Source organism: Engraulis encrasicolus, chromosome 8 (genome assembly GCF_034702125.1).
Source record: "Engraulis encrasicolus isolate BLACKSEA-1 chromosome 8, IST_EnEncr_1.0, whole genome shotgun sequence".
Lineage (NCBI taxonomy): Eukaryota > Metazoa > Chordata > Actinopteri > Clupeiformes > Engraulidae > Engraulis > Engraulis encrasicolus.
The window spans coordinates 3,489,096-3,506,007 of record NC_085864.1 but is presented as its reverse complement, the minus strand read 5'-3'; the positions used below and the strand labels follow the sequence as shown (position 1 = coordinate 3,506,007).

At 42.9% G+C, this 16,912-nt stretch overlaps 1 protein-coding gene across 1 annotated transcript; it reads left to right on the top strand.

Moving 5' to 3' along the window:
- The first annotated feature begins 13,587 nt into the window (after window positions 1-13,587).
- On the top strand, window positions 13,588-16,825 carry cldn8.2 (claudin 8.2). The gene is made up of 2 exons (XM_063204819.1): window positions 13,588-14,162; window positions 14,829-16,825. Exons 1-2 carry the CDS (start codon window positions 13,803-13,805, stop codon window positions 15,375-15,377), a joined length of 909 nt encoding a protein of 302 aa, XP_063060889.1. The 5' UTR covers window positions 13,588-13,802; the 3' UTR covers window positions 15,378-16,825.
- The last annotated feature ends 87 nt before the right edge of the window (window positions 16,826-16,912 follow it).

Here is a 16,912-nt window from a genome sequence, read left to right as displayed (position 1 = left end):
AGAGAGAGAGAGGGCAAATGACCTGGGCTGGAATCAAACCTGGGTCGCCACTGTAGTAACCCAGTGCCGTTAGGCCATGGCAGGGTCATTGTAATGCTATTGTTAAGACAATAACCCTGGGGTTCATCTTACATGTAATTCCTGGCCTGCTGGGATGCTGAGACCCCATTGGAGCTGCTCCAGTAGGCCTCTTCATTAATCCATCCCTGACTGTGGTCCTACCTATACCTGCTCTCACGTACTGTGAGTGTGGCACATGACGTGTTTACTTTTGAAAGCCAGCTGAAACTGATGTCAGTCCTTCTTGCCGACCAGTCTGGCAAGTTTCTGGGTTCCTGCCTATTGGTTTAACTCCAGGTAGAGGTGTGCCCGCTCTCCATTCATTTACAGTGCTCAGGTCTACCTTAAAAACAATGGGCGTGTTCGTGACGGTGCATTTCTGCGCAGTCTGCACAGAGATGACAATGCATTCTGGTTAGAATTGGCTGCCAGGACTGCTGTGACAATTGGGGGTGCGGCAACTCAAGTCTTACATGTATGTTCTTATACTGCTATGGTCCATGGTTATTGGTTGTTCTCTTCCTTCTTCATTCCTTATTGGTGGTCTGCCCATGCCTATTGCTTTAGCTCCCGCTTCATCTTTTTACATTTCTGTATGTCTGTTCATGCATACCTATTTTCTTCCTCCTTCATCCCTGCCATGGTATTTGCATATTGCTTTCTGTCTCTCTTCCTTCTCCTTTTCGTTACCTGTTTATTTTCCCGGTGTGATTAGATCAGAGGATGACTTCCTGATATCCAATTGCACCAAAACAGAGAACAGGAAGTTGAACCAGGGTAGAGCATAGGCCTACCGTAGACTATTGTGGTAAATTCAACTGATTTTGATCGAATACAAGGGCCTGGATGTCATTGGGGTGTGGCTACATCAATTAGTAAACACAAGAAACAGATAAAGACAGAATTAAAACAAAATAGTGCCTACTGAAGAAAACAGCTAAAACGTAGGCCTAGACCCTATTTGAATTGACTAGACTCCATCTAAAAAGTAGGTCTGGCACATGGTAATTGATTTTTCATTTCAATAATTCAACCATTATTGATACTTCATTATTGATAATTCAATAATTATTGATAATTCATGCTGTACCTCTGTTGTGCTGTTTTAGACATGCAATATTTTTTATAACCAGCAGAGGGAACAATTACAAGTCAGCTACGGTGGGCGTCCTGCTGTCATGATGATATTATCAGGAGGCAAACAGAATGTAATGGTCTATGCTGAGATGATTTCCTCTACTCTCTCCTGTATGAAATTAAAACACGACTGTTCACAGAAATCCACCAATGACCAAATCACGCTAGGCAGAACTTCAGCTTTGTCATGTTGGCTCAATTCATCCCAGTCAACAAACTTTGTATCTGGAATGGAATAAAAGATTCTGTTTAATGACACGTTTTTTTAAATACCATGCAATTTTAAACATTCTAAATGTTGTAGGGAATATACCTATAGCCTATAAACATTTTGTCCTCAAAACTAAAGGGCAGAGTGTTGTTTATATACTGAGAGATCATATTGTTGAGCCATGCATACAGGGACCTCACCAACTTGTCCAACTGGTTCCTGGGTTTCTGTTGACATCTGACGGCTGTTCTCGTCCTGGGCAGAAGGACAGATGAATGCTTTCAGTTTTATTGGATGACCCTACTTTCCCTCATTATTCAAATATGTCAAGACTCAAAGAAGAGGAAGAGATTTGGGCTGTTAGGAATATCCTACTGTGACTCTGGTATGATGATGTTGTTAACCATGTGCATAATGCTGAAATCAGACAGTCAATCAATCAATCAATCAATCAATCAATCAATCAATCAATCAATCAATCAATCAATCAATCAATCAATCAATGAATCAAACAAATAAACAAACAAACAAAAAACATTCTGATGTGAAGTCTGAAAATTCAACTCCATAACCTACTGAAAAAAATCATTGCTCCTAAATTGGGTAGGCCTGTTTGCCTTTTGATCTTTTTTTGTCGGTCACTGTTCACTGATTTACTTTTTAAACAACTGGCACAAGACTATTAAAATCCGCCTGGCTTGACATGCCAAATAGACCCTTTTTGAGAGCTTTGCCTGTACTAACTGGCTGCATGGTTGTCTTACATAGGCCTACTTAACATGTTATTATAGCAGGCCTATAGTATAATATAGTAATAGTAATAGGCATAGTAGTTAGTATTATTAATTGTAATATTAATATTAGTAATCACAATAATAAAATATAGTATACTTCACTGTGATGGGTTCTGAAACCAAAATATAATATTTAATAATATGCCATGCCCTGCAGGCACAGATGAAAAACTGCACAACAAAGACAAATGCACACAAAAGGAAAATGTCAGGGTCACCCCAACTTTTGATCATTCCTCAGATGGGGATATTTTACTGTTTTATTGGGCAAGTGCCAAGACTACTTACCCAATAAAACAGTAAAATATGCACATCTGAGGATGCTGTGACTTTCTTCTTTGTCTGCCCCTACTCTTTCCCGTGACCGTGACGCACCATGTGAAGTGCAGAAGGATATCTTTCTCTTCTACTTAATCATTCCTCTTCTGATCAGCCTCTGATTCACACTCAGATGTACCCTCTATCAGATCAGGGGAAAGGTTTGTCATGCCATGGCAATAGGCTATTTCTGAGTGTCTCCATTTCTGTGAATTCACAAACGTCCAAAATCGCTCAAGTGAAAGAATGAGTCAGTAAACATAAACGGAGTGGTTTTGCGGATGGTTTGATTAGGTGGACTCAAAGAGGAACACATTTCGACCGAATGACGGTCGGACGCATGCATGACCTACGGACGAACTATGGCCCCGGAAAATCTTTGGTGGCATAGATAGCCTACATACACTATAGCTAGTCTATGCCCTGTTCAGACTTTGGCGTGTCTCAACCCAGGTCGCCGCCGTCTTGGGCCGGTAAAGGGTAGGCTACTGATATTTCTTATAGATGTTACCGCCATCTACAGGGTAAAAGCGCGTAGGCATATTGCGTTGTCACCGACAGATGACACAAATACCGGCTCAATATGGCAGTGATCTGACCACAGCCCTTATAGAATCTGTGATCTGACCTCATTCGTAAAAGGGAGTGATCAGCACCGAAGAGGAGGACAGCGCACGTCTTGACTAACAGCTGTATCAAATGGGTGTTGTGCAATAGCATTGTAAAAACAATGCCCATGAAAATAAGGGGCTGCCTTCTCATACTCATTCCTAAATAGGCCAACATTTTTTTTAATTGTGCGGAGTTTGTTTGTTTGTCTGTTATATTGAGTGTTATATTGAGTGAGTTGCCATTCACTGGGCTCAGACTTCTGTGGGAACCGGTGTGAACGATGCCTGGACCTTCTCGTAGGCGTGCCAGCCCTCTGATCTTTGGCTTCTTCGGGTTTCTCTTGCTGGCATACGGCCTGTTGCTTCCGATGTGTTGTAGCGACGAGGAGATGCGATGTGACGTGAATGGCGGCACCGTACGAGCCATGTCTATCCCGATATGGATCGGAACCGCGCTTGCCCTCGCTGCTTTCTTGGCCTCATGCTGTTGCGGTGACAACACGCAAAAGAAGCGTTTGACAAGCGGCTGCCTGTACTTGCTCTCTTGCTTGGTGGCGGCGGTACCGATAATCTGGTTCACATACATCCTGCGGCCTGGTTTGTCCAAAACTAATACGGTAATAATGCACACATCGTAAGTAGGCTACTGTAGCCTATAGGCTGGCTAAAAAAGGTCTTCATCCATTCACCGGCCTATTCTTCTCAACACATGTAGGCCTATTCTCCCATGCGCGCAAGGACGCGCAAGTGAACAAAAGCGGTTGTGCATTAGGGTGACCAGATTTGGGTTTGTAAAAAGGAGGACACTTTTTTTTTTTTGGGTGGGGGGGGAGTCATCGGTGTATCTGTGTATCTACAGGTATGAAAGTATATGGGTATGAGGTATGATAGTAGGCCTATAAAGTATCAACACATCCAAAATGGTCATTTGTTTAAAAAGCCACTCAAACTTTTTGGCATGCACATTCATTTGTCTACCATAAATGACAATTAAAATCTCTTCAGTTACGCCTATAGGCCTATCACATAATTTGTGTGATCATATGATGCAGAGCAGAGTGTGCCTTTGTTACAATCCTAGATAGTAGGCCTAACACCTATATTGGAGTAGCTTAACAGCATAACAATGCAGCTCAGTTTCATAGGCCTATTCTAATTTCTGCATTAGGTTTTTAAATATAGATTCACCATCATGTAGGCCCATCTCAGCCATTCCCCACACAGACGAACAGCATTAGGCTATATAACATTGGAAACTAAATATAAAAAAACATTTGTGGTTTTCAACTGAATTGATAATGAAGTTCTATTAGGCTACATTTTAGGCTTAATATGAATAAGACACCTCACAATTTACCCCTCCACTGTCATCCATTAGGCATATTTAGCTAGGCTATTTGTAGTGGCATGGTGCTCAGAGATTAGCAATGGGCACTGCAGCCATTAAGAGAGGAACTGGAGTTTTACCTACCAATAATAAGCTAACCCATACAGCGTTATCAATAACTGCAAAGGCAATAGACAGAAGAAGAAGCTTAATTTCTTGACTCAGGAATGAGTCCTTCTAGCTCCGAGAAATTGCGTTTGCAAATGATTTGAATAGCCTATGTCAGATCATGAAAGAATTTTTAGGCCAAGTCTTGTGACAAGGTGTAACAAAACTTGTACCTCCCTAAAGGATTTGGTGGTGTTACTAGGCTGTTACTAGGCATGTTAGATTACCTTCATACCTGGCTTCACACGCGGGATTTTTTTTCAACTCCACCGCGAACGTGCATTTGCGTTTCGACATTGCAGTCCGTAGAACCGGCGGACAGGCGCTTTCGTTTGTAAACATGGGGCGCACTGGCTAGTCCCCTAGGCTACTTCTTTCGGACACATGGTGCGAAGTGGCTAGATTTGATGAGAAGGGCGTGACAAATTTGTGAACGGTAGAGAGAAACCTGGAGTGGAGTCAAATGGAACGGAGTGAAAATTACAGTGCAGATGAATTAGGTCTATATTTCAGGCAGTCCAACAAAATCCCGGATATTTCTGAAATTCCCCCCGGACATTTTTTTAGGTCTCAAAAGTAGGACATGTCCGGGGAAAACCGGACGTCTGGTCACCCTAGCCTGTGCGCTTCGGGAGGGGCAGCCTTTGGGCTATTTCAGGGAGTGTCGCATGTAAATTAGGCCTAATCAGAGCCATCTAATAACAGAGTTGCGCAAACCGGGGACCAGGAAGTCGGTTGGTGGTGTGATTCGCGTAGATTAAAATGTTTCTTAACAGTAAACTTCTGTTCGTTGGAAACTAACACAGAACCATCACATACCATCACATACCGTGAGGCTCCATCAGAGCCGCCATTGCTGTGGAAAGATTGGTCCATAGAGGTCTATGGGAGTGGCGTAACTCTGATATTAGATGGCTCTGGACTGGGCCTAATCATAGTTCTAAGCGCATTCTCCCGTCCACTTAGGAGTGTTTTGTGTCTGCTGGGGTCGTGAAGGACAAGGGAGATGGGATTCAGGGGAAACAAATCATTTTCTTTTTTAAGAGGTGGGGCAAATATTTCAAAATGACATCAACCGAGTTTCAGCTTTCTGTTAACAGAAGGGACAGAATGATGTGATGTGTTGCTATACAGGTATTTAATATGATAAATTATTGATTTCAAAGCTGGCATGAACTCAAACGGTCCTAGACGTCTATGAAGACTCCATTGCCTATCAATTACGCCTGATGAATATAAAATATAGGTAAAACACTGAGGGTATACATAATTCCCCACAGATGAAAATAGCCTAAAAGTTTTGAACTGTTAAAAAATGTAAATCCATCAAAGGCAGCCATCGTGGCTACTGTCACTTACATCTTCTGACACAAATCATGTAGCTGGTATATAGCCTATGAGACTATATTGCCTGATAAGCGGAATACACTAGTATCTACCCTTCTACACTTTTTTGCATGAACTGTGCCAAGCCTAGCATATACATAGCCTACATACATGCTTGCGTATATGCATACATAAAGTAACAATTCAGTTTTCTCTTTCATTAGAGCGTGGAAGCAGAAACAGGAAGGAACAGGATGGATCCTATAGGGACGTGCCTTACCCTGCCCTGGACGTCTTTGGTGTTCCTGCTGATAGCTGGGGTGCTGGAGCTAAGGAAGAAGGACGAAGAGCCATATGACTCCACCCCACCTTCAGAGCAGGAGGGCGAGGTGGAGAGGTGCGGAGAGGACGGCGTCCACTTCTGACCACCTGAGTCAATATTTAAGAGATACCGATAGGACAGCAGGAAAATGTGTGTTTGAACAATTCCGAGAGTATAGCAGCGGTCTTTACTACTTGGTCAAATGGGGTTGACAAAACCTGGATACCTTGACTGATGGTAGCCAGTACTACGATGCTGATTTAGATGCTGATTTGTCTATCCCGAGTTGTGTTAATCAGAGTTCCTACGTGTTCTCAAAGTAGGGCAAGCCCAACCAATCGGAGGGTGGTTATTATCAATAATGTCTGCAGTGCATTAAACTGGAATGCTGCAGAATTAAACGAAAGATCACTGCATGACTAGGCTATTTGTTTCATCTTAGCATGCATATGCGTTCAGAAACACCTTAATCTACAAAAGCAATGTTATATTGGCAGTGTCTGTACAAAATATAAAGTGACAGGGCATACCTAACCAACTCTGCTATTACAAATGATGGTAAATTCATACATGAGTTTTAATTTGACTGACTACTTTAATTGGAAGGGGCCGAAGATGTTTAGAATGTGTTCTGTGCCTTCACATGGTGGAATGATCCTCACCACTACCATGGACCAATCTTTGTTGAGCTTGGAGACAGCAAGTAGTTAAACCTGAACTTAACCAAGGACATACGTAAACTGCCAATACCAGGTTTGAGATACACAGTAAACAGTATACAGTACGTCGGTTCAAACATATCCCTCCGTAGTATGGGTTAATAGGAAAGTTAGGCCTACACTGCCTGCTGATAATATGTTGATATGTGAGAGAGTACCTTTACTACCACCAGAATAAGTAATGTACACCCGTCTCCAAAAGAGTTGTCGCCTATCCATCTGTTTGGAATAACAGCTAATAACCTGGCTTTCAATTAATCACTTGACTTCAGAAGTCACTCATATGAAAGCTACAACCCTCCCGAATGAAATTGTATGTACAAAAATAAATTTCATGCACCAAAGAAAGATTGACCCTTTATTGAACACAGACAGGGCAGATTTTCACAAGACAAAAGTTTTGTCGCCTGTCGAACATAATGTGAAAATGAGTGGCCTCTGAAGCCAAGTGATTAATTGAAAGTCCGGTTATTAGCTGTTATTCCAAACAGATGGATAGGCGACAACTCTTTTGGAGATGAGTGTATGCTTGAATGAGTAGGTGACACATAGACCTAAAAGGACATACAGGTAGGCCTACTCACCTTCATGCAGTGGCCAGAGCTGCCAAACTTTTTCTGGTGCAAAGCAACCCCCCCCCCTTATATAGATTGTCTATATAAGTCATTCGATTGCCGAGGCCCCCATATCGAAGATATGCTAGAGCAAGAAGTCTTACGTCTCCTGAGTCTGCTCTACTGGTTGTGCCTTGGAGAAAATCCAGACTGGGAGAAATAACATTTAGCCCTTTTGCTGCCAAATGCTGGAAGCTTTCTGTTCAAATTAGAAGTGCCTGAACAGTGTCATGTTTTTAAAACAAATTAAAAACAGCTTTGTTTTCATGTGCCTATTTGGTTAAGATTAGTTCTGTCAGATCCACTCTGGTCAAAAATGAGATGAGAAACAGAGATACATTTCGGAAGCTTTATTTCTGAATGCACATTTTGTGTTTGGCAGTATGGCTCTGTTCGAAGGAAGATCTCGGCTTCTCCATGAGCTCCATGGAAGCCAAGACAGGGAACAGCAGCATCCTCAGGTGGCGTGCCTTCCATTTAGCTGGAAAGGCAACATACCCCTAGAACAGAGCAAGCAACAATTACAAAAGTATGACATTGTTTGGCAATGATAAATCTGGTGGAGCAGGGGAGGTGGTGGGTGCAAAGCAAGCAGCAAAAAGCAATTACAGGAAAACAAATTTGGTAGTTTAAATAAAGCGTGCCAAAGGCCAGCATCCAATTGCGAACAGCAGCTGATTAACCAAAGCGCAGCTGATTCGTGGACAGCTGTAGGAGTTAGATCGGCGTCAGCCAATAGCCTAGATAAAAGGGAGCGTTGACTACGTGGTCTGCCAGAACTAACGCAGGTTGCTCGATCTATACTGTCATGACAGATGATGATAGATGACAGATGTGTATGATAGTATATCTTACTAACCAATCTTTGGAATTATGTTAGGTACAATAGGTAGGCAATATGTCATTTTGAAGTGTATTGCATGCAAAAACACTTACACATACCAAAAGAGTGTAAATAAATTATCCATAATCCTACTAGCATGTCCTAACCAAAGTGTATACGTACACGTAGTAGCCTACGTAGCATAGCTGCGTACTAGTTCAGAATTAGCTGGCTAAACTACCAGCTGCGTCCTGCTCTCTCTTGCCATTCCAGTTTATGCACCCACTACTGAGTATGTACACGTCAATGATAGGCCAGGTTCAATAGGCTGGAGAATAGAGACACTATGGCTTTGGGGAGAGTGGGAAATGATTAAAAGACACCACGCAGGTTTTTCTTTCTTTAGTAATTAATTGAAAATTTGGAAATATTTACATTTACCCTAATAAAAGATTTGACCCTTTAAAATAAATAACAAAGACTAGTCCTTCAAAAGTTGAGTAATAGTCCTTTAAATCCTTAAAATAGTAAAATAGAGTTCCTTTCAATTATTGTTCAAAAAAGAAAACAATAGTTCCGTTCAGTTCAAGGCGTTATCCTTGGTTCAGTTCGTAAAGCGTTAATTCAAGTCAATAAGTCAAGTCAGTCATAGTCAGTGTTGTTGTGACACAAGCTGGCCACATTTCAGATAGCCTATCAATAGGATTCTATTCCCCCAAATGACTAGAAACTGTTATACAGTATGGCATGCAAATGGTATCGGAATCTGACTGTTCAGTTAAAAGCCAAGTTGCGCCGCCTGGTTAAAACTGCATTGAGGATTGTAGGTTACCCAGAACAGGGATATGTAATACATTTCAAATTTCATCTGTGAGAGGTCAGTACTCAGGGAGGTGCTGAAGATTCTAGAGGATCCCACACACATTCTGCATCGAGAATTCACTCTGTTACCCTCAGGTAGACGATTCAGGACATTAAACTAACTGCACACTGAACAAATACACTGTGAGATCTCCTTCGTTCCAACTGCCATAAGAGTGTGTTATGACAGACCGATGAACTTGCCATGCACATGCAGTACACAGTTTTATGCCTTTTATTTTTTATGCCTTTTAATGATTGAACTTTGACTTTTATTGTATGAACTACCTCTTATGTATGAGTTGCAGTTTGTCACAGAAGTGAGTACACCCCTCACATTTTTGCAGATTTGTAAGTATGTCATGGACAACATTGGACAACATTAAAGAAATTTCACTTCAACGCTAGATTAGTGACCTATATACATAACATATATAACTGCTTACATTTGTTCACTCACAAAAAATAAAAATACTGACAACATCTAACAAAAGTGAGTACACCCCAGGCTAAAATCGTAGAGAGTGTCTGAGAAGGGGCCGTGTTGGCCTGAAACATCTCGAAATGAAAAGGTATTAAAAGGGAGGTCATCAGTGTGCGTTTCAACCTTGAACTTTTACATTTTGAGTCTGTGCCTTGCTAATGGGTGTGAGATTTGAATTAAATCCTATGGAGAGTATCATGATCTGCTTTAGCCAGATGATACTCTCTTTTTTTGTTTACCAACACTATGCTTGACACCATCTAAAGCAAATTTGTTTGTCTTTATCAAGTTTGTTGCTATTTTAATCAGTGATGCCCTTAACAACTTTCTCAGGGATGCTACCCTGCATAAAACCAGGTATGCCTTAAGTCAATTATAGGTCATGTTCTGCATCTGGGTCACATTATGGTCCCGTGTTTTGTGTCGCATGTTTGTGTGTTCGTCATTGTCTTAGCATTTAGTACCTTCATTTTTTATGACATGTACCAGATTTGAGATTATTGGAGAGTTTCGTTTAAAGAACAAAAGTGGTTTGAGATTCCAGATAATCTTGTGATGTTCAGCATGATAATATTAAGAGGTTGGACAGCCATGGAGGGTTGCTGGTTCGAATCCTTTCCTGACTTCCCCTCCATCCATGGCTGTGAGCAAGGCACCTAACCCCACATTGCTCCAGGGACTAACTACTACCCTGTAGAATCATAACTGTAATTCACTTTGAATAAAAATGTCAGCTAGGTGTAATGTAGGCCAAATGTTCGCATGCTCAGTGTTTGTGATGAAGTTGTCAATGATGGCTTTGCTTTGGTTAGTTACTCTTTGTAAAATGTGTCAATTGTGGTTAAGAAGTTATTTTTTTTATCGTGTTCATAAAGTAGTTCTTTTTTATCATCATTCTTTGCAATGCCAGTATTAACCTCACCCAGTATCACCAAGTTTCACACGGCTCTGTTTTTTCTCAGCAGTGTTGAACCTAATACAATTATACAATTACTGTAGTAAAATGTGATGTCTGTGCTAACATAGGAAGCATACTATATAATAAAAATAAATGAAAAAGTAAAATTATTAATGTTTTTCTTTTTCTTGCATTAACATTCCTCACCCGGCGCTCTCTCTCTCTCTCTCTCTCTCTCTCTCTCTCTCTCTCTCTCTCTCTCTCTCTCTCTCTCTCTCTCTCTCTCTCTCTCTCTCTCTCTCTCTCTCTCCTGCTCTTTATCTCTCTCTATCTGGCATGCACACATGCACACGCACACACACACCTTAGCAGTGCCTGTGTTTTTATCATGTCATGCTGCCTGGAAGAAGACAACGTGGTATTTGTCTGGTGTGTGGGTGTGTGTGCACGCTAGTGTGCCTGAGAGAGAGAGAGAGAGAGAGAGAGAGAGAGAGAGAGAGAGAGAGAGAGAGAGAGAGAGAGAGAGAGAGTAGCTGTAATGCTCATTTTTGTACCATAACAATCATGTTGGTCATGACACCAAGCCAATGTATTCAGCATAAGGAGAAAACCTTTTGTTCAGAGAGAGAGGGAGAGAGAGAGGGAGAGAGTGAGAGAGACTCTAAATCTATAAGTCTGGGTTTCAGTTAGCAGAGAGGGGAAATGTCAGGTGTGAACTGTCTGGCATGCATGGCTGATGATTATGCGTGACGGCACCGTGCCTGTCTCAGGTGTCTCTTCCTTTTACACCTGTCCTGAGATCAGTTTACACTGGCAACAGGAACGCTGGAAACATGCGACAACATACATGACTGTCTCACTCAAGCTATGAGGGTAGAGACTGTGGTGTTGGCACACATACTGTGTACATCCGGTATATACTGTGTGTGTGTGTGTGTGTGTGTGTGTGTGTGTGTGTGTGTGTGTGTGTGTGTGTGTGTGTGTGTGTGTGTGTGTGTGTGTGTGTGTGTGTGTGTGTGTGTGTGTGAAAGACACAGTGAGGGCAGTCGGTGGTGCTGATATCAAACACACTTGTCTTGTGTTGTCTCTCATAATTAGTAGGCCTACGTCCTTCCAAATTAACAACAATATGTGTGTGTGTGTGTGTGTGTGTGTGTGTGTGTGTGTGTGTGTGTGTGTGTGTGTGTGTGTGTGTGTGTGTGTGTGTGTGTGTGTGTGTGTGTGTGTGTGTGTGTGTGTGTGTGTGTGTGGTAGAGAGAGAGAGAGAGAGAGAGATAGAGAGAGGGGGAGAGAGAGAGAGAGAGATGGATGTCGGTGTGATACCCAACAAAGGAGTGCTAATTGACAGCTATCATCTGATTGTTCAGGTGATACTATAGAACACTTGAAGTTTAGAAAAATACACTGGGGGTGCTGCATGGTGCTAAGCCCCCCATATATGACCTTGCATGCCCATGGGGAGCCGGGTTCGACTCAGGCCTGGGTCATGTGCCAGCCCTGCCACATCTCCCTCTCCCATTCGCTTCCTCTCATACTCTCGACTGTATCAGCAATAAAGACACAAAAAGGCATAAAGTCAAAAGACACAAAAAGCAACAAAGACACAAATAATAATTCACTTGCACCAACACCAAACCCATAGTAAAAATATACACAAATGTATATGGCTATACAAATCTTACATAGCAAATAGGAAATGGGCCACTTTAGGAGACGTCATATTCCATGTACAATGTTTATATATCGTAGGAGGACGAAATGAATGTGTGCCTTACTTAAGGGCTAGTGAGGAATGGGTCAGTTTTAGTATGTGCCTTTTAATTATCCATATTTTGATCATTTTGTTCAAGTTTTATAGCCCTAGATGAGAGGTGTCACTGTCAAATTGACTGAGGGGCAAAGCCAAAATATGTAGGGCCAAACTCAATGTTTATGTCAAAAAAGGACCAAAAGTGTCTGCATGCACTTGTTAAATTTCACACACATTCTTGCCCATCATCTGAATAAAGTGACCCCACGGGCCAGATTTTGCCCCCGTGCCTGAGTTTGACATGCCTAGTTTTGTGTATGATAACAGCCAGACTTGCAATAGTTCAGAAAAGAGAGAGAAAGCACAACTGTGGACGATACCCACAAATATTACCTGTGAGTATCTGAAAAAGCACCTTAAACTTTCCATCAAGTTCAGTTTCACATTTCTAAAAGTGACAATGACTAGCCACTTCCCACTTCAGTCCTATATCTGTGTTAAGCAACAACTTTTGACTATTCTTAAATCCTTAAATAACACAATTTTACTAGTTGTTACCTCATAACAAGAGCTTATAACTTTCCAATTTACTCACAAACTACTTATAACAAAACATGAATCTTTACAGTGAAGTGATTTTCCCCATCCCATAATTCCCCTGACTTTAGAACCAACCATAGAAGTGTCATATAGTCATTTGACCTTGATTTTATTCACTATTGTGTTGGCAGTATTGTCAAATATGACAATACAGTAAATGGCAACACAATAGTGAATAAAGATTTGAAAAGATTTGAGCCTTATAGGAACTTCCGCCTCCTCAGGGATCCTCCAAGACACACAACAGGTGAAAATATTTGTGTGTGTGTGTGTGTGTGTGTGTGTGTGTGTGTGTGTGTGTGTGTGTGTGTGTGTGTGTGTGTGTGTGTGTGTGTGTGTGTGCATGCGTGTGTGCGTGCGTGCGTGCGTGTGTGTGTGTGTGTGTGTGTGTGTTAGCGTGAATTGTTTGTCTTTGTCGAGAGCCAGTATCACCAGTTTCACTGTCGCTGGGTTCATCAGATGTGTTGAGGGCGGGCGGACCAGTCTGATTGCATTGTGACATTAACATATTTTCTTGGGGTGTAAAAACCCTTTGGCCCATTGCTGTGCGCTCATTCCCACGGAAGCAGCAGCAGCAGCAACAGTAGTAGAGAGAGGACAGGCAGAGACAGAGGCAGATGAGACGGAGAGGACAGGCCTAGCAGAGGTCAGACCATCAGCAAGGGAACCAAAGGTGCTTTATACCTCTTAGAAGCGCTCCAAACCTCGTCTGCCTGCTTGCGAGGCCCCGTCCCATCCCCTCCGCCTGCCACCTAAGGCGGTCCAGCCAGCCACCAGCCATGGCCTACTCGGCCCCGGCGTCCTACGTGGACAAGTCCTACATGGACCGCACGTACAGTGGCGGCAAGTCCTACGGCGACGGCTATGTGTATGACGAGAAGGCGGCCAAGTCAGCCCAGGAGACGCTGTACGAGGAGCAGCTGAAGGTGGAGAAGCGACGGCGGCAGGACGCGCTGTGCTGCGACATTGTGGCACTCGTCATCGGCTTCCTGGGCCTGATCGGCGTGGCGGCCGTCACCGGGCTGCCCATGTGGAAGGTCACCGCCTTCATTGAGGAGAACATTATCGTCATGGAGACGCGATGGGAGGGCCTGTGGATGAACTGCTACCGGCAGGCTAACATCCGTATGCAGTGCAAGGTATGATGAGATGTCCGCCGCCCACGTTAACATGATTTAATGTCACATGATGTTTTTTTTAGCTTATATAATAATACATTTAATTTTGAACTGTTAGGTGTTTCATTAAGTTTTCAAAATGGAATGGATTTTTTATTCGAAATCAAATGGAGTTAATTTGAAATTAAACATCCGTAAACGAGCTGAGTGAGAGCTAGTGATGGGCAACCTGGATTTAGAAACTACAAACTACAATCCAGTGTGCAACCTGGATTTAGAAACTACAAACTACAATCCAGTGTGCCACATATTCCAAATGACCTGTTTTACCTGTCCTATTAGGCAATCACCTGGTTGAAATGGACAGGTAAAACCAGGTCATTTATATGGTCCTGGATTGTGAACTATACTGCACTGCATGCTTGCAATGGGAGTGTGCAGTGAGCTATTGTGTGTGTGTGTGTGTGTGTGTGTGTGTGTGTGTGTGTGTGTGTGTGTGTGTGTGTGTGTGTGTGTGTGTGTGTGTGTGTGTGTGTCTGTGTGCGATTTTGCGTTCTTTCCACCTGACCTCTATAGGCACCTCTACTGGATATCATACCATTTTTCTTTTGTAAGCTTTGTCAAAAGGGATGCAAACCAGTGTGCCAATGACACTAACAACTAAATGTCTACTTCGATATTCCCCAGGTGTACGACTCTCTGCTGTTCCTGCCGCCCGACCTGCAGGCTGCCCGTGGCCTGATGTGCGCCTCGGTGGCACTGAGCACCTTCGCCTTCGTGGTGTCCGCCGTGGGGCTTCGCTGCACGAAGCTGGTGGACTCGCGGCCGCGCACCAAGCACATCGTGCTGGTGACCGGTGGCAGCCTGTACATGGCGGGCTGCGTCACCTGCATCATCCCCGTCTCCTGGACCGGCCACGTCATCATCCAGGACTTCTACAACCCGCTGCTGATCGCGGCGCAGCGCCGGGAGCTGGGCGAGGCGCTCTACATCGGCTGGTGCACCTCGGCCCTGCTCTTCTCAGCCGGCTGCATCCTGCTGTGCCGACACGCCCCGCGCACCAACGAGGAAGAGGACCCCAACCAGGTGATCTACCGTGCGGCCTCCGGGGCCTACAACTACCAGCCGTACAGCTACCAGCCCACGTACTCGCAGTACCCGCCCGGTTACTACCAGCCTGCCTACTCCGCCGCTCCTCCTGGCTCGGTGGTGTACACCCCTGTCCAGTACACCTGAGCGGACAACTGCACTGTACACCTGAGCAGACAACTGCACTGTACAGTGGGACAGGAGTGTGAACAACTGTTACTGTGACAGACTGTTTTGACAAGATGTGTGATATACTGTAACATAAAGAAATGCTGGCTCTTAATGCTTTGTTCGCAGTAAAGCCAGTGGCATTCTGACAGGATGAGAAGAAGTCTGTTCAAGAATGCTGTCTTTAGTGTGTGAGAATAATGCGTATGTGTATGTGCTGTACCAATCACAGAAAGACCGAGACAACCCAAGACAATCAACATGTGCAATTTCTGATCCTTAATCTCCATCTTTTAGCTTGTCGCTTTTATTGCTCCGTTTGTACATTGTGCAAACTGTGTCTCGTCAGGGAGTGTTGCAAAGGATGTTTGACAGGTAATTCAACGTAGACACCTGCCTTGTGCTAGGTTGTGTGTGGCGAATTTCTGTTGACAAAGTGAAGCCACAACCCTTGTTTACTTTGATTACCCCTCCTTGACCAAAAGGACTCAATGCACTGTGTGAAAATTGTGATCTAATTTCACCATTAATGTATATAGCTTTTTTGTTTTCTTTTTTGTAAATTTTGATGCGACATGAAAAGTGAAGTAAAACAAAAAACAAAACAACAAAAACATGAACACTAAAAACGTCTCTGTTTGATGACTAACCGGTGCATACCTCCGGGTTTTGTGATGCCTGCTGTTAGTTCTGCTTCCTCATGCGAGCCCTAGCAGAGCCTGTTGGACCAGTTTTAGGCCCCTTTGTTGTCATACCTTCCCAGTCAAAAGAAGGCCATCGCCATCGGTGTAATAGTGTCACTGGAAAGGTACGAGAAAGGCAGCTAAACTGGTAACCACACCCGGTTCAGGAAGTTTACAGACAGCAAGCACAAGATGATGAAATGCCTTCTCCCAAAAGTACATTTCTTCTGGCTCCAAAAAATACATCTGTCAAGCTACATGTTGAGATTCATAAATGTAGTTAGGCTACTTTTCAACCTAATAGTACTTTTGTAAGTCCAATCCAAAGACTTAATGTCATATTTTGAATCACAACTAAATAAATGTAAATGCTTCTTGTATTGTGAATAGGTAATATCCAGTGTTTGCTATTGGTAATATTTTATGACAACACCAAGTTCTTATGGCTTAAAAAGTACTAATTCTTGGGCTAATAGAGAAAATGATGTAGGCCTAATGACATATAAAATATCTAACTTGGCCAAATAAGATAAAAATATCAATTGACAACCATGCTCAGATGTGGCTGTCATTGCCGTTTGACAAATGACTGTAGCCCTATTGAGTTAATGTGCTTATGTTTTGAAAATATACAGGTGGATGCAACTGAGCTTCTTGCAACTGAATAAAGACAAGACTGAAATAATTGCTTTTGGCTTTGAGGATGGAAGAAAGAAATTCCAAGGAAAATCCAACTGCAACTCCACCAAGGTTTTTGACACAAGACTTAGTTTTAAGTTATTTGGATTCTAAGTAAGTGCAAAGTCTTGTGTCAAAAACCTTGGTGTGATC

Bases quoted from the DNA above. Each gene is read 5' to 3' on its own strand.
- cldn8.2 (XM_063204819.1), top strand. From the start codon at position 13,803: ATGGCCTACTCGGCCCCGGCGTCCTACGTGGACAAGTCCTACATGGAC. The intron at 14,163-14,828 runs GTATGATGAGAT...GATATTCCCCAG, and splicing joins ACATCCGTATGCAGTGCAAG to GTGTACGACTCTCTGCTGTT.